The sequence below is a fragment of the Nerophis ophidion genome, linkage group LG20, assembly GCF_033978795.1.
Source record: "Nerophis ophidion isolate RoL-2023_Sa linkage group LG20, RoL_Noph_v1.0, whole genome shotgun sequence".
In the NCBI taxonomy this organism is placed as follows: Eukaryota; Metazoa; Chordata; class Actinopteri; order Syngnathiformes; family Syngnathidae; genus Nerophis; species Nerophis ophidion.
The window spans coordinates 15105431-15131236 of record NC_084630.1 but is presented as its reverse complement, the minus strand read 5'-3'; the positions used below and the strand labels follow the sequence as shown (position 1 = coordinate 15131236).

General features: G+C 40.4%; 2 protein-coding genes across 4 annotated transcripts in view; one reads left to right on the top strand and one right to left on the bottom strand.

Moving 5' to 3' along the window:
- The first annotated feature begins 2158 nt into the window (after positions 1-2158).
- On the top strand, positions 2159-9688 carry ndufb7 (NADH:ubiquinone oxidoreductase subunit B7). The gene is made up of 3 exons (XM_061880565.1): positions 2159-2439; positions 3461-3629; positions 9529-9688. The coding sequence occupies exons 1-3, from the start codon at positions 2328-2330 to the stop codon at positions 9614-9616; spliced, it is 369 nt and encodes a 122-aa protein (XP_061736549.1). The 5' UTR covers positions 2159-2327; the 3' UTR covers positions 9617-9688.
- Positions 9689-10781: 1093 nt separating this feature from the next.
- Positions 10782-25806, bottom strand: part of tecrb (trans-2,3-enoyl-CoA reductase b) — a 31902-nt gene continuing 16877 nt past the window's right edge. For all 3 annotated transcript variants that reach the window (XM_061880564.1, XM_061880563.1, XM_061880562.1), the window contains 10 exons: positions 23504-23555; positions 23386-23430; positions 23209-23312; positions 17518-17633; positions 17150-17255; positions 17011-17083; positions 16894-16937; positions 16759-16816; positions 13090-13178; positions 10782-11334 (listed from right to left, as the gene is read on the bottom strand). In XM_061880564.1, the coding sequence (XP_061736548.1) occupies positions 11161-11334; positions 13090-13178; positions 16759-16816; positions 16894-16937; positions 17011-17083; positions 17150-17255; positions 17518-17633; positions 23209-23312; positions 23386-23430; positions 23504-23555 (861 nt within the window). In that variant the 3' untranslated portion in view covers positions 10782-11160. The remainder of the gene's footprint in view (positions 11335-13089; positions 13179-16758; positions 16817-16893; positions 16938-17010; positions 17084-17149; positions 17256-17517; positions 17634-23208; positions 23313-23385; positions 23431-23503; positions 23556-25806) is intronic.

Here is a 25806-nt window from a genome sequence, read left to right as displayed (position 1 = left end):
AAAGCCAGGCTTCGGAATGCAAAAGTGATAGCGCTATCCTGGAGGAGAGATTCCATGCTTATCTTAAAGGAACATTATCGCCAGACCTATGTAAGCGTCAATATATACCTTGATGTTGCAGAAAAAAGACCACATATTTTTTAAACCGATTTCCGAACTCTAAATGGGTAAATTTTGGCGAATTAAACGCCTTTCTATTATTCGCTCTCAGAGCGATGACGTCACACGTGACGTCACCTAGGTAGTCAAGCCGCCATTTTCTTAAACACATTACAAACATCAAGTCTAATCAGCTCTGTAATTTTCCGTTTTTTCGACTGTATTCCGTACCTTGGAGACATCATGCCTTGTCGGTGTGTTGTCGGAGGCTGTAATAACACAATCAGGATCCAAGTTGACTTATGTGGAGTGTGCATCAATTAGCACGGCATGCTAATCGATGCTAACATGCCATTTAGGCTAACTGTATGTACATTTGTAGCTATATTTGCATCCAGCCTTTCCCTCCACCCACATTTACTGCCAAACAAACACTTACCAATCAACGGATAGCGTCAATAGCAATAGTCAACACCTGACTGACATGACGTCAGCATTACACCGACACCGTTTCACATGAATTTAATTCTGGTGAAAGCAACATTAGTTACATTAGAATGATTTAAAGACCTACTGAAAGCCACTACTACCGACCACGCAGTCTGATAGTTTATATATCAATGATGAAATATTAACATTGCAACACATTCCAATACAGCCGGTTTAGTTTATTAAATTAGAATTTTAAATTTCCCGCGAGGTATCCTGTTGAAAATGTCGTGGAATGTTGACGCGTGTTTGTGACGTTATTGGTTGTAGCGGACATGTAAGCCCAGCACCACATACGGCTAAAAGTCGTCTCTTTTCATCGCATAATTACACAGTATTTTGGACATCTGCGTTGCTGAATCTTTTGCAATTTGTTCAATTAATAATGGAGACGTCAAATAATAATGCTGTTGGTGGAAAGCGGTGGATTGCAGCTGCCTTTAGCAACCGAAACACAGCCGGTGTTTCTTTGATTGTTGTGAAGCTTTAATATGGAGCAGAGCAGTCAAGCGAACATGTTTCTCTACTACATGTTTTTGGATGAGAAAATTGTGATATTAAGTCGGCTCTTACCGGAGACTTCAGTGGATCATGCGACCTCCTCCTGCAGCTCAAAAAGGCAGCTGGGATCTTGGCTCCTCGGCTTTTCTCAGAGACACTGGCGTTCACCGCAGCCATCCGGCTTTCAGGTATGACTTTATAATCTCACTAAAGCACTATTAACACAATAAGCAGATAAGGGATTTTCCAGAATTATCCTAGTAAATGTCTCTAATAACATCTGAAACGCTCCCACTGCCGGCGCCTGGAGCCGTCGCCTTTTTTTTTCTTTTCTTTTTTTTTTTAGTGCTTCACTCTAACTTTCCTCATCCACAAATCTTTCATCCTCGCTCAAATTAATGGGGAAATCATAGCTTTCTCGGTCCGAATAGCTCTTGCTGCTGGAGGCTATGATTATAAACAATGTGAGGATGTGATGAGCCCTACAACCCGTGATGTCTGCTACTTCCGGTAAAGAAAAGGCTTTTTTATTAGCGACCAAAAGTTGCGAACTTTATCGTGGATGTTCTCTACTGAATCCTTTCAGCAAAAATATGGCAATATCGCAAAATGATCAAGTATGACACATAGAATGGACCTGCTATCCCAGTTTAAATAAGAAAATCTAATTTCAGTAGGCCTTTAAAGTCATCTCCAACAATTGTGAGAACGACTTTTATTGTTAATATTGGGGTTTCTGCTAGTGGTGTGCCTCTGCATTTTTTCAGTGAAAAAAAATATGCCTTGGCTCAAAAAAGGTTGAAAAACACTGCCTTAAACAAAGGCTTCCGTCGCTTGTTTTTTGTGTGAGGTGAGAAATTGTACAGAATTAGACCTTATCCATGTAAAAAAAAAATTGCAATAAAAGGAGGCAAAGCAAGTGCTCAAAGCAATATATTAATACGTTTTATGAGTTAGGCACCGTCAAAATAATAATATAAATATTTGAAAAGAAGAATCAGCCATTACTTAAAATGTGTACTAGCGGAACTTTATTTTCTTACCGGGGAGGACATTTCTGAAGTACACAACCTCTCCGCTGTTTATTTCCGGTGGCAGCGGAAGTGGAGGCAAGGTGCTGCTGTAGGTGACCGTAAGGAAGATTGTTCAAGAAGATTGTTAAATATTAGCCGGCCGTCGAGCACAAGACCACCCAAATAAAGTATTTCGGCGTCTACTGCACAAACGGCGTCGTAACCATGGGAGCTCACCTGGTTAGGCGGTATATCACCGAGACGGACACCGAACCTGACCCGGCCAGGAAATTCGAGTTCGACCCCCAGTTAGGGTTCGCAGAGAGGAAAGAGCGAGGTTTGTGACAAAATGTTGGCCCATTGCAGCCTTTAACGTTTAAATGCAGCTTCAATATAACGCTGGTATATTAGCAAGTTAGCATATATTAACTGAGCGACCTCGTATTAACCCATTTACAGTGGGGCCAAAAAGTATTTAGTCAGCCACCGATTGTGCAAGTTCTCTCACTTATAATGATGACAGAGGTCTGTAATTTTCATCATATGTACACTTCAACTGTGAGAGACAGAATATGAAAAAAAAATCCAGGAATTCACATTGTAAGAATTTTAAAGAATTTATTTGTAAATTATGGTGGAAAATAAGTATTTGGTCAACCATTCAAAGCTCTCACTGATGTAATGAGGTTTTGGCTCAAAATCTCCCGATACATGGCCCCATTCATTCTTTCCTTAACACGGATCTATCGTCCTGTCCCCTTAGCAGAAAAACAGCCCCAAAGCATGATGTTTCCACCCCCATGCTTCACAGTAGTTATAGTGTTCTTGGGATGCAACTCAGTATTCTTCTTCCTCCAAACACAACGAGTTGAGTTTATACTAAAATGGATACATGGATGATACAGCAGAGGATTGGGAGAATAGCATGTGGTCAGATGAAACCAAAATAGAACTTTTTGGTATAAACTCAACTCGTCGTGTTTGGAGGAAGAAAAATAGGAGCGCAAGACAGGAGCTAAAACACTACCCATAGAAAAACAGCAACAAACTCCAAATAAGTCACGGTTTAATTTTTTTATTATTTCTGCTGGTGGTGTGCCGTTGGATATTTTCAATTAAAAAATGTGCCTCGGCTCACAAATTTTTTAAAACCACTGCAATAGACAATTAATCTATTTAATTAGTTTCTTTTGTGAGCTAATCCTGGGCGGTGGGCGGGGAACTCCATGTACTATTCACCATTCTCACTACCAGTTTGAAGTCTCCATTCAACCTAATGTTTTTGGGATGGCGGAGGAAGGCATTTTTTCTTTATTTGACAAGTACTCCTGGTCACGGGTATTTGTCTCCTGTTGCAGAGATGGTTGCCACCCAGGAGCAGATGAACTTGGCCCAACTGCCTTTGGAGCAGAGGGACTTCTGTGCTCATTACCTCCTCAAGATGATGAAGTGCAAGAGGGACAACTGGCCCAACTTCCTCGCCTGCAAGGATGAGAAGCATGAGTGGGACTACTGTGAACACCAGGAGTAAGTTCATAACAAAAAGTGTCTGAGTGTGTGTGTTACAATTATGATCGTTCTACATTTTTAAAGTTGGGTTTGTGTATAATATAATATTAATATGATAATTACACACTGTTGGCGTTATCACACTTTTTATCTTTTTACGCATTGAAATCAGAGAGCACGCGCATTTTTGGATGTTCGAAATAGTTTTTACCGACCTTGCCTTCTCCGTGTCAAAACAACGTTTTGTTTATATTCTCAGAGTCAAATTTACGTCCCCGTTTAGTGCGTTTTTATTGGTCGACTTCAAAGTAATGAACTTTGCGGTACAATTTTTTACATTTTGATTCGTCAAAGGTTTTATCGATCACAAATACTGGAGAGAAGGACTTCTGCGTGTTATTGTTTTGGTCATGGCGAGCAATAAACCCAAGAAGCGGCGCTTCAATGAAAAGTGGCTTCAGGAGCCACTTTTCTTTCTATCCCTCCTACTCCGGCCCGGCTGCACCAAATTATATTAAAAATACATTTAATGAAGTGCAATACAAATAAAGCAACAAGATAAGTATCCTACACTTCTCTTTTGTAAAGTAAATCTGCACAGCCGATATGGGCATCTACATCAACTATATAATTTGCCTGAGAAGCTGGATAGAACACACAAAAAAAGGAGCCACTCTTCAGCAAATGGCTCACTTATGAAAATGGGAAGATGTTTAATACGCCATGTAAACGGGCTAAGAAAAAAAACATCTTTACGACCGGGCGCACTGATTTTCAAAGATTCAGCCTCACCAGTCACCAAGAAACATCATGTTACATCCTGCTTGTCAGCTCCCGTTCCCTCCAGGGCCGATATATTGTCTGGGATAACACCCTCCACTTTACCTGTTCAGTGGGTCCCTACAGCTCCGCTCTTTGGTCAGAATGACGAGGCTGTCGATGTATTACAACTCTTTATTTATGTTTACTTCAAAGCCAAGTAGACATCCACCATGCTATTAACACTCCTAAACATGCTAGCGCTCCCTCTTCTAACTTGCCCACTCACTTACACATCTCACTCAAATACCGCCTTCTTCTAGGGCAGGGGTCGGCAACCTTTACCACTCAAAGAGCCATTTTGACCTGTTTCACAAAGTAAAGAAAACAATTGGAGCCACATAACTCTTTTGAATTTTATAATGAAATAATACTGCATACAGAGTTTTTTTTTGCTTTGTGCTATGTATAAACCAGGGGTCTCAGACACACGGCCCGCAGCTTAATATAAAAATTTAATGTCAGTGCGACCCGCGAGTTTTATACGAATGCCGCTTGACAGCATCACACCTGCCAACCCTCCCAATTTTCCCGGGAGACACCCGAATTTCAGAGTAATTATTCTCTCGAATGTATGCTGGTGTTCACCCAATGAACAATAATAAGGCCGTACAATGATGGCATGACCGTTAGCGCCCTCTACAGCTTGTGCAAATAGCTTGCCAGCCCAAAGAATTGTTTGACGAGGCTATTGCAGACACACGTAAGAGACTGCAAGGCATCCTTATTCAACAGCAATAGAGGTCACACTGAGGGTGGCCGTTTAAACAACTTTAGCACTCTTACTAATATGCGCCACACTGTGAACCCACACCAAACAAGAATGAAAAACACATTTCAGGAGAACATCCCCACTATAACACAACATAAACACGACAGAACAAATACCCAGAATCCCATGTATCCCGACTCTTCCAGGCTACATTATTCACCCAGCTACCACCGGTTTTTAAACGACTGATGATCTGCATGTATGCCCTGATATATGATTATCATCTTTTCAAAACTGAAGCAAAAAACTTTTTACACTTCTATACTGAAATAAAAATATATTTAAAAAAAAAAAAATACCGACAGTGGTAAAGTTTAGATCCATGAAGGAAAGATGAAACTGAATGAATGTTTATAACTGATTAAAATTACATATGCATAAAAAAAATTTATTTTTGTATTTTAATGAATTAAATCAGTGACCCCAAAAGGGACAAGCGGTAGAATAATGGATGGATGCAAGTTACGTCAATGACAACCTTTTTCCAAAACACAACATATATAGATTGTGAGTTATAACAGGATAATGCATACATTTATCATTTGTTTTCAAAACGCTTACAAAATAGTGGGACCCCAAAAATTTACTGTGGGACCCCATTTTTATGACTTGATTGGGTCCCTCGGATCCCATTTTTTTTTAAATTCCTCGCGCCAATACTGATTACAGGATTGAGCCAATATATAAGGCAATGTTTTCTCAGGGTTTCCGCCGGTCATTAAAACGCATTAAAAGTATTTTAAAGGGGAACTGCACTTTTTTGGAATTTTGCCTATTCACAATCCTTATGAAAAAACATGACGCCAGGTGTATTTTTTTATGCATTCTAACTTGCGAATAAGTCTGCTTAAAGCGCAGCCAATGGGGGGTCCTCTATTCTGCCCATTAAACCCAATAAAAAAAAAACACCAACAATACTCCATTTACATTTTGTGACTTGAATATTAACCCAATATTACTAATATTGTTGTATTTATAAACGCATACGCAGGCAAACTATTCATAGTGGCGTCGTGATCATGAGCTTGTGTGCCGATTGTGACATGATGGACTGATTAGTTGCTTCCTCGTTTCCTTGCCCGTCAAACTTTATTGTAGATCATTAATCATGCCTCTCACCTGCAATAGTGGAAGGATGAAGACATATTCCAACAAGTTGGTACACTTTGTTAGTCAATTTAGATCCGTAAAAGGGCGAGAATGACACAAAAAAAATGGTTCGTTCCAACCCCATTTTCTTCGTGAGAATTATGAGTCATTCTTCCTTTAAAAATGGGAATATATCAACATGCTGGAAGTCAGCATCCTAATTACAGCAGACTCTGTACAGTAAGTGATGTGTTGTTATGTTTGTTGGCTCTCATAAAGTCTGCACTGAGCAGAAATCTGTGTGTGAAGTGAATTATATTTATATAGCGCCTTTCTCTAGTGACTCTAAGTGCTTTATATAATGAAACCCAATATCTAAGATCCATTTAAAGCAGTGTGGGTGGCACGGGGAGCAGGTTTTGCCCGAGGACACAACGGCAGTGACTAGGATGGCGGAAGCAGGGTTCGAACCTGGAACCCTCGATATGCTGGCAGGGTCACTCTACCAACCAAGCTATACCGCCCCGGGCCTTTGTCCAGTGATGTTGTGGAACAAAACGAACGTTGTGATGCATTTTTGAAACGACCGCGTCGCGTATGCTTAAAATGAGCAAAATACGTAAATATTAAATGTTATTACGAATTTGCCGGTTACTACATCACATTTATACTTACATCATGTAGATAAAACCTTAACGGAGGTGTTTAGATGTTGTTTAAGGGCTTTAATAGGCAGAATGGCGCAGCTCCCAGAAGTTCCAGTGTAAGCAGACTTTTAATGACATGTATTTACTACTTAGAATTCATTAAAAAAAATACATCCGTCATGTATTTTCTAATGACTAAACAATAGGCAACATTTAAAAAAAAAAAGTGCAGTTCCCTTTTAAATGATTTTGCCAAAATTAAGGCCTTAAATGGCATCAGAAAGCATTAAACACAATGTCCAGAGACATTTAAAAATGTCATACAGTTGCAGGACTGGGCCAGTAGTCGATAAGTCAATTAATTGAAGGATAATTGACGAAGAACTTTATAACTTTGCCGTCATCGGTAAATTGCTGTGTCCGTGTGTGTTTTTTTTTTATTCCTGTCCGTCTTTCAAAGTGGATACAAGAGTTATCAGCCTGGACGAACGAGATGTCTTTGGCAACAAAAAGACAACAAAACAAACCACTCGACCGAGTTTTTCCAACTGGGGAAAAAACTGCACTTCAAAATGTTCAATATTTATTGAAGTGCAATTTTTTTGCTTTTATTTGTGTTTGTTTACCTATATAAGACCTTCCAGATGTAATGGTGAAAATACTACAGTAATGATAAATGTGTTTATTGTGTTTTGAAAAGGTCACTTGCATTGTTGTTGTAAAAGAAGTTTGTTACAATGTAAGAACAAATTCAAGTATATCATTTATTGTAGCCTCCAGAAGGAGTCAAACTTCATATAAGGCAGGGGTGCCCATTACGTCGATCGCGAGCTACCAGTCGACCGCGGGGTGTGTGTCAGTCGATATCGAGCCAGGCTTTTAAAAAAAAATAGACCTAAAAATTAGTGATCACCAATCTTCACCAAGACGTCACTTAAGTGACATTCACGGTACCGGAGGGTCTTGTGAGATGACGCTGGCTGCTGCAAGATCATTATTATGAAAATATGACTGAGAGGAAGGCGAGAAACATTTTTTATTTCAACAGACTCTCGTGCCGTACCTTCCGTCAAAACTCTAAAGGCCGACTGCACATTTCCTATCTTCACAATAAAAGCCCTGCTTCATGCTGCCTGCGCTAACTAAATACAGAGTCTCGGAAAACTGGCGTGCACAAGCGATCCCTCAGAAAGCTGGCGTGCAAATCACTTGTGCACGCCAGCTTTCCGAGACTCTTATTTTGTTAGCGCAGGCAGCATGAAGCAGAGCTTTTATTGTGAAGATAGGAAATGTGCAGTCGGCCTTTAGAGTTTTGACGGAAGGGACGGCGCGCAAGTCTGTTGAAATAAAAAGTGTTTCTCGCCTTCCTCTCTGTCATTTTTTCATAATAATGAACTGGCAGCAGCCAGCGTCATCTCACAAGACCCTCGGGTGCCGTGAATGTCAATCAAGCAAGCTACGGAATTTGCCGCCAATGTTTTTCTTGTAAAGTGTATGGAAGCTGGATGAATTAGATGCCAAAAACCAACCACTTTCATGTGGTATTGTACAGAAAGGACAACTTTTTTTCTCCTCCATTTGAAAATGTGGGCCTTATCATCATTACTGACTGATTCCGATCAATGCAAGTAATCAGAATCAGGTAATACACCAACTTATATTCTTGTCTTCGTGAAAGAAAGACATCTATATGTGTTACACATGCTTGTATTATCATTAAACACATTTAACTTGTTTACAAAAATGTCTCTTTCATAAATAAATAAATATAAATGATATATATAAATGAGGTAGATCCCCTCGAGTTGGTCAATTGAAAAGTAGCTCGCCTGCAGAAAAAGTGTGGGCACCCCTGATATAAGGTCTTACGTTCTTTAATCTAATCCATTGATGGATTCCTTTTTAAAATTACTTTGGATGGATACCTATCTTCCAGAAGGCAAACAGGCCGAGCATTGATCAATATACTTCAAATTTAGGAATATAAATGCATTAATCGCAACACTCCTAATTAAAAAGCATTGAAATAGATTGGCTGGAAGATAGGGATGGGAATTGGTAAGATTCTTTCCATTCTGCTTAATGATTTGGTGTTTAAGGGTTTTCTTATTCATTCTTATTTGGATGAAAAGAGAAGAAAAAGGTAGATTAGCATCAAATGTGTCAAGTTTTGCTTTTTGCCTGGGACTAATGTGACTTTCTCCAATATAGTCCACACCTGTGGCCTTCTTTAAGAGCACTCAACACTCCACGGGAGTGAAGGGATCGACTGCAGCAACCTCAGGAAAAATTCATTAATAATATTAAATTTGAAATGTGGTGATATGCTGTTGGTGCACATGCCCACACAATAGTCTGGATGCTTCACAGAGCTCTTCTCTGCCATTGCGCTTGTGAAAGTGCTTGATTTCTTATGGAGCCTGCGAATATTGCCCACGATCATCCTCATTTTAGTCGTGACAGTCAAGATTAACATTGGATTTGTGCAGCCCTAGTTTTTAACTTTACTAAAAAATATTTCAATGACACATTCCAGGAGCAACATTTACCTCCGAGCAAATATTTAGTGATCTTTTTGGTTTGTTTGCAGCTATGTGATGCGGATGAAGGAGTATGAGAGGGAGAGGAGACTCCAACTGAGAAAGAAGAGGATTGAGGCCAAGGTTCAAGTTGCATAAATAAACACACTTAAGTTCCTTCCTCTATGTATATAACTAATGCTGCTCACATTAAACAGTGATGCATTGGAAGCTTTGGTCGACTTTGCTTATTGTTTGCTGCCGAGTTGTCCACTGTTGAAATAGCCAGATGTTGATCTGTTGTGCCCTCTTGTGGCCATATAGCAGTACTGCTTTTTTCATTTATTCTGTTCAGGGTCAGCGGTGAGCTTGAGCTAACATGAACACACTAACCTTGTACTATTACCTTGATTCCCCCCTAAAATAACATAAAAAAATAACTAAAGCTTCAACATCAGCGTAAGAAGCTCAAATATTTAACTAAATAGTCATGGATTGAGGGGAAAAGGTACCAAGCCTTTAACTAAATGGGTAAAAAGATATATGTAAAGACATGCACCTGGGGATAGATTGATTGGTAACACTAATTTGTGAATGTGGTCTGTCTATCTGTGTTGGCCTTGTGATGAGGTTGTGACTTGTCCAGGGTGTACACTGCGCCTTCTGCACAAATCCAGCTGGGATAGGATCTAGCACCCCCCCCCCGCGAACTTGAGAAACAAGCGGTAGAAAATGGATAAAAAGTAACAATTTTATTTATTTTTTTGACAGAAGTATGTTGAAACTAGGCAGCACGGTGAAAGAGGGGTTAGTGCCTCTGCCCCACAATACGAAGGTCCTGGGGTTCGATCCTGTGCTCGGGATCTTTCTGTGTGGAGTTTGCATGTTCTTCCCGTGACTGCGTGGGTTCCTTCCGGCTGAACCTCCCACTTCCAAAGACACGCACCTGGGGATAGGTTGATTGGCAACACTAAATTGGCCCGAGTAAGTATGAATGTTGTCAGTTTAACTGTATTGGCCCTGCAATGAGGTGGCGATTTGTCCTGTGTGTACCCCACCTTCCACCCGATTGTAGCCTACATAGGCTCCAGCACCCCCCGCAACTGCGAAGGGAATAAGCGGTAGAAAAATGGATGGATGTTGAAACTAATTATGACCTGACTTTATTCTAGTATTACTATTTCTTAAAAAAGAAAACATTATTCTCAAATAATGTTTTTGGGATAACCAAAACATAACCATAACCAAACATCACATAACATATTTAAAAAAAAAACTAAACAAAGTTAAGTGTTTTATAATATTCCAAACAAAGAAAAAAAAATACGGTTCCTTTTTTTATTAATAAATTACGTTCTCCAGACACACAGTTTCAAATGTAGATGAATGAATTTGAACAACAGTTGAAAGACATTAAACCTACACTGTAAGTTGTGTCTTTCAGTGCAAAAAAAAAGTCTGAACAGTTCTGGAGCTCTGCAACATAATTCAAATAGGCAGGAAGGGAAATGAAGCCAGTGTGGTGTTAAACATTAATTTCAGCAACAACCAACAAGGATGACGTGTAAAAATAGTTTTGGGGGCATGTCACTCAGTTTAGATTCCAGTGTATATTTGGGGGAGAATGCTATTCTAAAGTTTGAGCGCAGATGTGAGGTTTCTTAGATAAATGCAGCTGATTGAGCGTCCTTGAAGAGAGTGCGTTACAGCACAAAGGGCAGGATGGGTGATCGGAGCGGAGGGTAGTCTCGGAACTCTTTCAGGTAGCTGCGATGCTTTCCTTTGGCCCACACGGTCATCTGGATGAAGCCCACCATGGTGAAGAAGGCCACGGGCAGACACTGAGTCATCACAGTGAAGCCCAGCCAAGACCCCAACTGCAAGACAAATAGGACGCTTCCAGTTCCAGTTACTTGACAGTTCTAACTGGAATATATTTTTAACTTAAAGAAACAATTTTACTTTCCAGTCACAACTCCCTTCAATTTACAGTTACTTTCCAGGAACAATCAACTTCCTGTTAAGTTACTTTCCAGTTGGTTACTTTCCAAATAGTTATTTCCAGTAAAAAGTACTTTCCATGGACTGTTCATTTACGGTTATAGTTACCATTACTTTCCAGTTACAACAGCCTTAAAGCTAGTCATGTTAGATCTAGTTACCTTCCAGTTACAATTACTTTACAGTTACTTTCCGGTTACCATTATTTTCCGTTAACAATTACTTTCCAGTTACAGTTATTACTATCCAGTTACAGTTACCATGACTATCCAGTTTCAATTGCCTTAAAGTTAGTTATTTTCCAGTCAGTTACTTTCCAATTAGTTACTTTATAGTTAGCTACTTTCCGGTTACAAATACTTTCCAGTTAAAGTATTACTTTTCAGTTACAATTGCCTTAGAGTTAGTCATTTTCCAGCTATTTACTTTCCAGTTACCATTAATATCCAAGTAGCTTTTGTCCAGTTACAATTATTTTGCAAGTAGTTATTTTCCGGTAATAATCACTTTCCAGTTACAGTTACTTTCAAGTTATAGCTATGTTGCCGTTACTATTACTTTCCAGCTAGTTACTTTCCAGTTACAATTACTTCCTAGATACACTTACTTTCCATTTACAGTTACCTTATGGATAGTTACTTTCCATTTACAATTACCTTGAAGTTACTTTCCATTTACAGTTACTGAACATTTAGTTACCTTAAAGTTACTTTCAATTTATAGTTACTGAACATTTAGTTACCTTAAAGTTACTTTCAATTTATAGTTACTGAACATTTACTTTGCATTTACAGTTATTGAACATTTAGTTACCTTAAAGTTACTTTCCATTTATAGTTACTGAACATTTAGTTACCTTAGAGTTACTGAACATTTACAGTTACTGAACATTTAGTTACCTTAAAGTTACTTTCCATTTACAGTTATTGAACATTTAGTTACCTTAGAGTTACTTTCCATTTACAGTTACCTTACGGATAGTTACTTTCCATTTACAATTACCTTGCAGTTACTTTCCATTTACAGTTACTGAACATTTAGTTACCTTAAAGTTACTTTCCATTTACAGTTACTGAACATTTAGTTACCTTACAGTTACTTTCCATTTATAGTTACTGAACATTTAGTTACCTTAGAGTTACTTTCCATTTACAGTTACTGAACATTTAGTTACCTTGAAGTTACTTTCCATTTATAGTTATTGAACATTTAGTTACCTTAGTTACTTTCCATTTACAGTTACCTTACGGATAGTTACTTTCCATTTACAATTACCTTGCAGTTACTTTCCACTTACAGTTACCTTACGGATAGTTACTTTTCATTTACAATTACCTTGCAGTTACTTTCCATTTACAGTTACCTTACGGATAGTTACTTTCCATTTACAATTACCTTGCAGTTACTTTCCATTTACAGTTACTGAACATTTAGTTACCTTACAGTTACTTTCCATTTACAGTTACTGAACATTTAGTTACCTTACAGTCACTTTACAGTTACTTAACATTTAATTACCCTACAGTTACTTTGCATTTACAATTTGTGTATCAATCATTGCTCTTTTGAAGCAGCTTTTTAGCTGCAGTCTGGAATGCACCAGAAGTGATTTAATGAGAATAAAAGACAACCTCATAAGTGTAGTTGGGGCAGGAGACCAGCAGGAAGATCCAGGTGAAGGGGTTCTTTGTTGGGTAGGGAATCTTTCTGGTCTTGGACCCTGAGTAAGAATGGAAGCAAGAGAAAACTTATTCATCTGAGAGCAGGATAGAAAGACTCGGTCTGACCAATTTAAGTCTTTGAGCATGACGTGGAACATCTTCTAAGACAAACCAGACAGTCCAGTTGCCTGCTCTGACATTACATCGAGCTGGACAATGACAACATCCATGGACAGGACAGATAGTATTAACCACTACTATGTAAAGTAGTTTGCTGTTTCTTTCAGGTCTATGAACACAATGCCCTTACTTGATTTGGAAATAATCTATTTCACTAGTCCACCTTTGGCAAATGCGTCTGGGGGGCCAAGATGTATGTGTCTATATGCCTTGGACCAACACCTGGGTCAGGAATACAAAAATAGTCCCTCTATTTGCTGGAAGTCACCAAAAAAAGCTGTAAATATGACTTAAGTGTCTAGGTGCCTGTCCCTTTAAGAAGGCCGACCCGCCTTGGATCAACATCTGGGTCAGGAATACAAAAATAGTCCCACTACTCCCTGGAAGTCCAATATGATAGTCATTATATGTACACATTGAGCTGTACAGAATGTGCGTGTTTGGGCCTGTTTTTTTTCAGGAACACTAATACCAAAAGTCACAACGTCCAATAGAGTTCTAAAAACTTTAGGACAAACTACCTCAGTCATTTACTGAATGGGATACCAAAAAATGTACATGAAAATATAGAAAGTGGGATTTACAATATTAACTATGAACAGTAAAACACTGAATATGTCCCCCCCTCCCTTGTGGAGGGGGTCCGGTCCGATGACCATGGATGAAGTACTGGCTGTCCAGAGTCAAGACCCAGGATGGACCGCTCGTCGGGACCCAGGATGGACCGCTTGCCTGTATCGGTTGGGGACATCTCTACGCTGCTGATCCGCCTCCGCTTGAGATGGTCTCCTGTGGACGGGACTCTCACTGCTGTCTTGGATCCGCTTGAACTGAACTCTCGCGGCTGTGTTGGAGCCACTATGGATTGAACTTTCACAGCATCATGTTAGACCCGCTCGACATCCATTGCTTTCGGTCCCCTAGAGGGGGGGTTGCCCACATCTGAGGTCCTCTCCAAGGTTTCTCATAGTCAGCATTGTCACTGGCGTCCCACTGGATGTGAATTCTCCCTGCCCACTGAGTATGAGTTTTCCTTGCCCTTTTGTGGGTTCTTCCGAGGATGTTGTAGTCGTAATGATTTGTGCAGTCCTTTGAGACATTTGTGATTTGGGGCTATATAAATAAACATTGATTGATTGAATATTAACAATGTCAAATCCTCTTTTACTTCTCAAGACCAGCTCCTCCATAGTTATGTATCTTTTACAATCAAGCAAAACACAATAACAATTTAAAAAACAGCAATATATGAATGCAAAGCGTAATAAACACCTACAATAGAATATACAATCCATTTCTGACAGACGTGTTTCGGGCTGGCTGCTCTGAAAACAAACCCCGCCCACTCGGCTTTGTTCCTCGTCTGGGCTGCTGTGACATAGATTACCATAATAACTCCTATAACACCCAAAAGCGCAGATTTCGACCATTGAAATACTTTGTATAGTTCAAGACTTACAGTAATTCAAAAACAGCACTGCACGCTATATGGCGTCGACAGTTTTGATTAGGGATGTCGATAATATTGGCAGTCCGATATTATCGGCCGATAAATGCTTTAAAATGTAATATTGGAAATTATCGGTATCGGATTCAAAATTATCAGTATCGGTTTCAAAAAGTAAAATTCATGACTTTTTAAAATACTGATGTGTACACGGACGTAGGGAGAAGTAGAGCGCCAATAAACCTTAAAGGCACTGCCTTTGCATGCCGGCCCAATCACATAATACCTACGGTTTTTAACACACACAAGTGAATGCAAGCATACTTGGTCAACAGCCATACAGGTCACACTGAGAGTGGCCGTATAAACAACTTTAACACTGTTACAAATATGCCCCATGCTGTGAAGCCACACCAAACAAGAATGACTAACACATTTTGGGAGAACATCCGCACCGTAACAACATAAACACAACAGAACAAATACCCAGAACCCCTTGCAGAACTAACTCTTCCGGGACGCTACAATATACAACCCCGCCCACTTCAACCTCTTCATGCTCTCTCAGGGAGAGCATGTCCCAAAGTCCAAGCTGCTGTTTTGAGGCATGTTAAAAAAAATAATGCACTTTGTGATTTCAATAATAAATATGGCAGTGCCATGTTGGCACTTTTTTCCATAATTTGAGTTGATTTATTTTGGAAAACCTTGTTATATTGTTTGATGCATCCAGCGGGGAATCACAACTAAATTAGGCATAATAAAGTGTTAATTCCACGACTGTATATATCGGTATCGGTTGATAATCGGAATCGGTAATTAAGACTTGGACGTAGGGGTGTAACGGTACACAAAAATTTCGGTTCGGTACGTACCTCGGTTCAGAGGTCACGGTTCGGTTCATTTTCGGTACAGTAAGAAAACAACAAAATATACATTTTTTGGTCATTTATTTACCAAATTTGTAAACAATGGCTTTATCCTTTTAACATTGGGAACACTATAATAATTCTGCTCACGTTAATCCACATTAAACTGCCTCAAGTTGTTGCTTTGATTAAATAAAATGACAAAACCTTTCTTCTACATATAAAAAGCGCAACATTAAACAGTTTCAAGTCAACTCATCATGCTTAATTTATTACAGCATTTGGGAAGCCTGTAGTTGAATTTTATTATGTAAATGTTATATTTTGGTCAATATGTGATAGCAGGGACCCTGCCATTCAAAACTAGGCTGCTGTATTAGTCATTAGTAATGTAATTATAGCTGAAAAAATTCTACAATAGCAATAGGAAAGAGTATTCATCCCTGAAATCTATGGAGTTCATGTGAAATAACAGACAGACAGGGCTTTGCTGCCCCTAACACACGCACACAGCAAAATGAGCTAGCGTTACGCTAAAAGCTAATTAGCCTTCACCTCAAGCCAGAACTGCGAGCGAGCTGAGCTGCAGTTTAAGTTTCTAGAAGGTCAACGGGCTCATAGAGATGCTACCAGTAGTTGTGACTGAGTGGTGTTTTTTATAATTCGGGGAGAGTACGATGTCCGCTGCTAAACATATATCTGCTTGACGCTGAAGCATTGACTACATGAGCTCTGAATACGCACTGCTGATTGGCTGTTACATGGCTCTGAATACGCACTGCTGATTGGCTTTGTATGTAACCAATCAGATGGTTGTGTGGGCGGGACATGCTGGGTGCTCAGACAGAGGCAGAAAGCAAAGCAGCTTGTTAAGACTTTAGCTTACAAACTCGTTCGTTACATCTCCGAACCGGACCGAAACCCCCGTACCGAAACGGTTCAATACAAATACACGTACCGTTACACCCCTACTTGGACAATATCGGAATATCGGCAAAAAAGCCATTATCGGACATCTCTAGTTTTGATGTTAAAGGTCTAAAAAAAAATGATGGAGAACATCCAGCAGGCCGGATTGAAAATCATAGTGGGCCGCGTGTAGCCCCTGGGCCTTAATTGGCCCAGATCTGGTGTAGGGTGTACCTGGCGGACGGAGGTTGCGCAGGGCAATGTGGATGGAAAAGTTGCCGATTTGACAGAACTGAGGGAGAGAAAGTGACATCACTGATTAGACCGCTGTGGATGTACAAGGAGGTCACGTGACCGAAAGATTCTCACCAGGAATAAGATGAGGGCCAGTCTGATCTGTTGCTCTCCATAGACTGGAACAATAAATCCCACACAGGAAGTTAGGATGGTAACAGTGTGTACAGTATGTGTGGTGAATGCACTCACCAGGTGGTGTATAGAGCGGGTGATTGATATAATAGGCCATCCACGCTGCAAAGCCCCAATAGTATGTACAATTCTGAGAAGAAAAAAAAAATAATTTGACATCAGCGTATTGAGGACAAGTGGGGTGATTGAGTCTCACCTTGAAGATGTTACGTAGCGGCATGGTTCCATGAGAGAAGCGATGGACGAACAGAGTCTCCAGCAGCCTCTTGACGTAGTGGAAAGAGTGACACATGCAGGCCAGACTGGGGACAGCAGAGGGTTTGGTTCAGCGTTTTGTTAAAAAGCTCACCGCCTTGTTGTCATGTCACAAATGTATCATTTTGCGAAACACCATGAATTGATTAACGTGGACCCCGACTTAAACAAGTTGAAAAACTTATTCGGGTGTTACCATTTAGTGGTCAATTATACGGAATATGTACTGTACTGTGCAATCTACTAATAAAAGTATCAATCAATCAATCAAACCAGCCATGCAAAAGGGTTTTTTTTCGGGACACTCACTGTACGACCCAGTGTTTACTGGTGGTGAAATCATATTTGGGTGCGTAGATGAAGGGCACCCTGAAGTAGAACATCAGGTAGATGACAAGAGGACCCGTGTACTCCGTCAGGAACACCTGGAAGTCACAACGACACGTTGCAAAAAGTCAGTGTTCAAAAACAAGAAAAAAATATATAAAAATTAGGCGTATTTTATATGAACTAAGCAAAATTATCTGCCAATAGAAGAAGAATATTCGGCTTGTTAAGACTTTCCAAAACAAGTAAAATTAGCTAACCTCAATGAACTCAAAAATACCTAAAAAAATAAGTACATTCTCACGAATAACAAGTGCAATTTTCTTGGTAGAAAAAAAATGAGACCTTTTTGCTCTATATGTTGAAAAATATTCTTAAATTAAGTAAATACTAGTGCCATTATCTTCACATAATGATATGCGCTTATTTATGCGCCAAAATGTTTTTAATTGCAGTTTTGAAGACTTTATCTGAATTTGCATTAACATTTCTGTTTTAAATTGTTAGAAATGTCACATGTTAAATGTTTGAATATTAACTGTGTTTACTGTACTGTGCAAACTGTACTACTATATGAGTACCTATTTTCTATTGTTCCATTGAAAATAAAACAGCAAAGTCCATTTGGCAGTCATCTGTTTTAATTATGAGACACAACTGTGTCAAAGTCTTTTTATTTTTCATGCTTGAAGTAAGAAATTAATGCCTTAAAAAAGTACTTTTATTCTTGTGAGTGTTGATGACACAGCTTTGCATCTGTTGATGTTCTAGTTTCAAGCATGTTTTACTCATTATACGTCATCAAATCTCAGCAACAAGCTGTAATATCTTACTGAGATCATTTAGGACCAAAACCCTTAAAACAAGTAAGACACTTTAACATAAAATCTGCTCAGGGAGAATATTATCTTATCAGACAGAACATTAGTAAATATCACCCTTATTTGAGATATTTAATCTTACTTAGATTTTAGTTTTCGCAGTGCACAGACCACAAATTGCAGAGAAATCCTACTCGGTTATATAATTACTGTACTTGCCAACAAAAAAATAAATGATTGACAAGAAATTTGCTCAGAGACTAGCGCCAGCAGGCAGGCGCCGGATGATACGGTCTTATTTAAGTGCCTCTCCTTTGATAGTCTTCTACCCGCCATCTTTGTTGTACCGGTAGTTTTCGCGCTTCCATAGCGCAGTGGTTCTCAAATGGGGGTACGCGTACCCCTGGGGGTACTTGAAGGTATGCCAAGGGGTACGTGAGATTTTTTTTAATATTCTAAAAATAGCAACAATTCAAAAATAATAATACTTCAACAAAATATGAATGTAAGTTCATAAACTGTGAAAAGAAATACAACAATGCAATATTCAGTGTTGACAGCTAGATTTTCTGTGGACATGTTCCATAAATATTGATGTTAAAGATAAATTTTTTTGTGAAGAAATGTTTAGAATGAAGTTGATGAATCCAGATGGATCTCTACTACAATCCCCAAAGAGGGCACTTTAAGTTGATGATTACTTCTATGTGTAAAAATCTTTATTTATAATTGAATCACTTGTTTATTTTTCAACAAGTTTTTAGTTATTTTTATATCTTTTTTTCCAAATAGTTCACGAAAGACCACTACAAATGAGCAATATTTCGCACTGTTATACAATTTAATAAATCAGAAACTGATGACATAGTGCTGTATTTTACTTTTTTATCTCTTTTTTTCAACCAAAAATGCTTTGCTCTGATTAGGGGGTACTTGAATTAAAAAAAATTTCACAGGGGGTGCATCACTGAAAAAAGGTTGAGGGCCACTGCCATAGCGAGTCTAATGAATGATATAGGTTAGAACTGTATACTACTTTGTATTAGAAATGGCAACAGCCAAGGATGAATGCACTACAAGAGGATAGAGAAAAAAAAGGAGTTTTTGGACTACCTCGCAAAGCCCTTTAGATAAACCTTTATTGTGGATAATCCGCTGATGTCAATTTAACGGACATCATCCTGCAACCCACACATAGATCTTATGTGTGACTGTGATATCAGTTGATATCGGAATCGGTAATTAAGAGTTGGACAATATCGGATATCGGCAAACAAGCCATTATTGGACATATCTTATTTTCACCCCTATGTGTGAAGTCCAAGTGTCCGTGCACTCTCTCTAATGAGACTATTGGTCATAGCCGCTTATTTCTTTCTAGTGCGGATAAATATTTTGCTTTTCCGGTTGACCTACAGTAAGACGTCACACTAGGCTCTGTGGCTCCTTACAAGTTACCATGTGGTACGGGATGTCCGCTGTAATGTTGGCACAGATTACAAACATTACATCGCTAACGGCTATGCTGATGTTATATAGCAGACAGGCATCAAGATATGATCTTAGATGGCGCCACGATAATGGCCCCGTTACCAACCATGTATCTGAGCGGATGCAGCTTAAAATTAAAGAAAGAAAGGCGGGAGAGATTTTTTCGAAGTCATTTTCAAATGGAAAATCATGTAAACAAAACTTCTGAATGTCTCGGCATTCATTGAAAAGGCTCTGTGGATTGATGGAAGGAGTTTTAAATCCAATAGAACAGACCGTTGGTGCCCCGGCAAATACTGATCCAGGTGAGGGTCGCTATTATTTTGGACTACCTTGCCAGTTGTGTGGAATACAGAGTGATTTTTAAATCAGTTGGCTTGCACAAATGCAGTGTGAAGAGGTTTGTGTACACTTTATATGTACCTGCTTCTTTTTCCTCCATCTCATTTGTATTTCCTTCATGACTCCGAATTAAGCTGACATTCTCAGTAAATCCACTACTTTTTTTCTACCATTTATGCACTTGTAAATGTTCTCTTATTTAAACTTGTGAAGCTCAGTGGCCTTGTGGTTAAAGTGTTCGCCCTGTGATCGGTAGGTCGTGAGTTTGAACCCCGGCCGAGTCATACCAAAGACTATAAAAATGGGACCCATTACCTCCCTTCTTATATATACCAAGATGGCGGCGCCCGGAAGGGCTGCTACATCGAGGAGCTCTTGCTAAATATGGAACATTTGGCAGAAATACTGGACAATTCTACAAACTTTATAGCTGGCTCACATCGTGGTCACTCCGTGATCACGTACGACCGCCAGACACTTCTGGATGTGGACATATCGGGCCGTTTTGGACTGATAGACGCGTGCTTGCTAGACCTGCTAACTAGCACGGGACTACTTCGGCGGCTACATCCAGCGGCCTGTGAAGCAGGGGAGTATAGTAGCAGCGGGGGCCGTCTACGGAGCAGACGCCAGCGGTGTGATCGGAAACGCGGATGCCGAGCGGGGCTAAAAACAAAGCAGAAAATGATTCTTGGCACTCAGTAGAGATGCGCGGATAGGCAATTATATAGTCCGCAACCGCCTCACTAAAGTCGTCATTCACCCGAAACCAACATTTTATCAAAACCACAACCACCCGCCCCCCGCCCGTTGTTATATATCAGGGGTCGGCAACCTTTACCACTCATAGAGCTATTTTGACCCGTTTCACAGAGTAAAGACGACAATGGGAACCTCAACCATTCTCACGAATATTTGCTGGTGCTCATCCAGATTACGAGAATAAAAGCATGCTATGAAGCCAATGCCTTTGACGCCTTCCACAACATGTACACAAACTGCTTGCCAGTCCAGCAACATGTTGTATGTGGCTTCCGCAGATACACACACACACAACTGCAAGGCATACTGGGTGACACAGAGTACACTGATGGTTGTGATATAAACAAGTTTAACACTCTTACTAATATGCACCACACTGTGAAGCCACAACAAACAACAATGACAAACACATTTCGGGAGAACATCCTCACAGTAACACAACATAAACGCAACACAACAAATACCCAGAATCCTTTGCATCCATGACTATATTACCCCCCCGCCCCCAACCCAGCCCACCTTACCGACGTACGGTTTGGTGCTAGCGGGGTGTATAATATAGTCAGGAATACTCATGGATGCAAAGGATTCTGGGTATTTGTTGTGTTGCGTTTATGTTGTGTTACTGTGAGGATGTTCTCCCGAAATGTGTTTGTCATTCTTGTTTGGTGGGGATTCACAGTGTGGTGCATATTAGTAAGAGTGGTAAAGTTGTTTATATCACAACCATCAGTGTACTCTATCACCCAGTATGCCTTGCAGTCGTGTACGTGTATCTGCAGAAGCCACATATAACATGTTGCTGGACTGGTAAGCAGTTAGTACATGTTGTAGAAGGTGTCAAAGGCAATGGCTTCTCAGCATGCCCTTATTCTTGTTATCTGAGTGACCGCCAGCAGATATTCGCGAGAATGTTTGTGGCTCCTATTATCTTCTTTACTTTGTGACACGGGTCAAAATGGCTCTTTGAGTGGTAAAGGCTGCCGATCCCTGAACTATGTATATTAAATATTAACGAATGGTTCACCCGCCCGAATTAATTTAAAATCTATTTTTTCGTCATGTCACAAACCCGACCCGGGGTTTATCTGCGGACTCCGCGGATGAGACCGCAAACCGCGCATCTCGAGCATTCAGCATCAAAGGTTGGAATTGGGGGTTAAATTACCGAAATGATCCCCGAGCGTGGCCACCGCTGCTCCTCACTGCTCCTCTCACCCCCAGGGGGTGGTGTGGAACGAGAGGATGGGTCAAATGCAGAGGGAAATTTCACCACACCTAGCATTAGTGTGACCATCAGTGGTACTTTAACTTTTTTTTTTTTTAAACAATCTACTCTTCATTACAGTTGTTGCTGTTTTTATTGAATGGTATCTGCTTCTGGGTTATATTTCGCGCTATGAGACTGCCCAAAGGAAATAAGCGGTAGAAAATGGATGGATGGATGGAGACTGCCCCATGCGCTATACGAAGGGTCCACTATGGTGCACACAACCCCTCGAGAATCCAGCCTCGGGACCCGGGCTGGACCGCTCGCCTGTGCATCTGTTGGGGTCATCTCTGCGCTGCTGACTCCTCTTCGCTTGGGATGGTCTCCTGCTGGCCCCACTATGGACTGGACTCTCACTATTATGTTAGATCCACTATGGACTGGACTTTCACAATATTATGTTAGACCTACTCGACATCTATTGCTTTAGGTCTCCCCTAGAGGAGGGGGTTTGCCCACATATGCGGTCCTCTCCAAGGTTTCTCATAGTCATTCACACCGACTTCCCACTGGGGTGAGTTTTTCCTTGCCCTTATGTGGGCTCTGTACCGCGGATGTCGTTGTGGCTTGTGCAGCCCTTGGACACACTTGTGATTTAGGGCTATATAAATAAACATTGATTGATTGATTGATTGAGAGAGTTCTGGTTTACGATTGCATAATCCAGGTGTGTTAGTTTGATTTTTCCAAAAAAATGAACATGATCGGTTTAAGGTGTTTCAATGGGCTGTAGAACGCAAATTTAGAGCCAAACTATTTGAGAAATCAGACTAATTTAGTGGGAGTACATGCACTGACTGTCTTTTTCCTCCCTTCAGGGAAATGTACTTTACCATACCCTTTTTCTCTTCAAAGTCCACTGCAAAGCGTTACAGATCAGAGTATCTAATAGAGTGGAGGCCACTTTTTAAAGAAATGTGCAAGCTCTGCTTGTTGACTGTTGACTGTTACTGGACTGGTTGGGTCTGTGGTACAATTTGTACTTACCGTGACCCAGCTGATTTGAGCCCCAAGGTCTCGGAAGTAGAAAGTTGCTGTGGTTCCCACAGGGAGCTGCTGCAGAACGTCCTCATCCTTCAGAGATTTCCCCTCTGAAACACACCGTTGCTTAACACACACTCACAGAGTTCCACACGGAGACTGTGAGGGCCTTAAGGAACTTACTGGGATCCAGTCGAATGGACTGTCTGGCTGGATACCACTGAGGATCTAAAACAGACAAGACAGTGTGAACATTTGCTGGCTTTTAATTGGGATATGAGGCCATGGCGAGAACACTCACGGCTCTTGTGGAACATAGACTTGATCTCCCCGATGGTGGCATTTGGCTCCACCTACAAATAACACAATGACAAATAAGTTGGCGCAATCGTACAGAAGAACAAACAACAACCCAGTTTTCCATTCACGACGGTGATTAGCGGTAAATTTAGCTCTGGCTGTGCCCACACACGCCGTGGATGTGAGCTATCCAACAGCTGGTATTCGGGTTTTAAAAAGATCCTCGGGCCACAGCCAAAGTACGCGGCATCATGCCAGACTGACAGCGACCGCATACAAACCCCAACCCGCAGCGAACACAAAGGAGTAGCAGTTCAGTCAGATAATGACGCAATACTCAAACTCAATCAAATTGATTGACAGGCTAATTTGCAAAGTACAGTTTTTGCCTTTTTTACATGTTTAATACAGGACCATCCATCTGTGATGACCATTATTGCGGATGTTCCTGATGCCTTAAAGTTCCACCATTCACATCATCCCGGTCACAATCCATACATACTCCTTTCTGTCTTTCTGTGAAAAAAGGTTAAATTTTACTCCACACATCATCACTCCCATGCATGAGCCCTTGTGCGAGCTTAAAACTGACTATACACTAGGGCTGGGCGATATGGCCTTTTTTTAATATCTCGATATTTTCAGGCCATATCGCGATACACAATATATATCTCAATATTTTTCATTAGCCTTGAATGAACACTTGATACATATAAGCACAGCAGTATGATGATTCTATATCTACATTAAAACATTCTTGTTCATACTGCATTAATATATGCTCATTTTAAACTTTCATGTACAGAAGGAAATCACAACTAAGTCAATTGACCAAAACTGTACTTATTAAACAGTTATTAAGCAGTGGCACAAACGTTCATGTCATTCCCAAAACAGAAAGTGCAAGATTGTCAGAGACATTTCAAGTGTCAAATAAAAATTAGCTGCATAATAAGAAAACAAATAGTGTTCTTTCTTCGCTACTGGCGTTATTCAGATCTGTTGTTGACTATTTTTTTCATACGGTGTTGATCTGGAAATGTTTACCTTGGCATTTTGATGGTGTGGGTGTGAGGCACCGAACGGAGATGTTGAAATGCGGATTAAGCACTCTTCATTCTCTAGCAGGTGACTTTTCAAATGATGCTTTTGGCCCACACTTGACACATTACAGTTGTCTGTTCGACATATTCCCGCTTGAAGCCTAACCACCGCCAGACGATGGAGCCCCTGCTGTTTTTCTTGGGAATTAGTTCTTCCTTCATTTGCACCTTCTTTCTCTCGTATTATCACTCGCACGGCACGGCTGCGCTAGCATCGCAGCTAATGTTACCCTTGCTGCTACCTCTCTGCTCCGCGAGGGCGTATACGTATGTGACGAATGACATGACAGTATGTGACGTGTGTAAGAAGGTCCGCTTACTGTCTGTGAGAAAGAGACACAAGAAGGAGCGAGAAGAGCCTGTAGTGTAATGCCCGCAGCTAAAAGCAACTGCGTGAGAACGTATACTCCAATATCAGGATATAGTCATTTTCTATGTCGCACAGAGACAAACCCGCGATATATCGTGTATATATCGATATATCGCCCAGCCCTACTATACACAATTACTGTTAGGATCCATAAGGAGAAAAAATAAGTTGCAGAGAGGAATATTTGAGGATGGGTAGTTACAACCTTAAAAAAGTCATTAATTTCATCCGTCCATTTTCTACCGCTTGTCCCGGAGATGGTTGGAGCCTATCCCAGCGGCATTTGGGAGGAAGGCACCTACACTCTGGACAAGTCATGTTGGCGGGGGACTCCCAAAGATCTCGGCTATGTCCCACCTCGCCGCGTGTTCGTTTTTTTTTTGAAGGTTATCAAACACGTATTTGAATGCTCAATCAGTTACATTTATTTGCATCGACAATAGAAATATACCTTCAAAAGCACTCTGGCCTGTTGGCAAGACCATCACCAAGCTTTTTTGGATTGCGTGAAGTCAAGAGTCCCTTTACTCAAAATCATTTGCTTTTTAAGCTCAAACGAGAGGAAATCCCTTGTGGAGGGGCCGTACATGTGGACTCCTGGATTCTTTCCTTTTGAACTTTGATATGTTCTTTTACAGAATAGAGCCAACGTGTTCTTTCCACACGCAGTATGATAGAATAGACCAGGACTTGTTGTTCAAACTTCTGCAAAAACCAGCAGGTCATGAGCAGGTCATGAGGTTCAGTGATGCACATTACATTCCCACTCGGATCTATGTGAAGCATTAATATTCAAATAAGCCATGTTTTTAGGATCTAATGTTAAAGCAT

Bases quoted from the DNA above. Each gene is read 5' to 3' on its own strand.
- ndufb7 (XM_061880565.1), top strand. From the start codon at position 2,328: ATGGGAGCTCACCTGGTTAGGCGGTATATCACCGAGACGGACACCGAA. The intron at 2,440-3,460 runs GTTTGTGACAAA...CTCCTGTTGCAG, and splicing joins CGCAGAGAGGAAAGAGCGAG to AGATGGTTGCCACCCAGGAG. The intron at 3,630-9,528 runs GTAAGTTCATAA...GTTTGTTTGCAG, and splicing joins GACTACTGTGAACACCAGGA to CTATGTGATGCGGATGAAGG.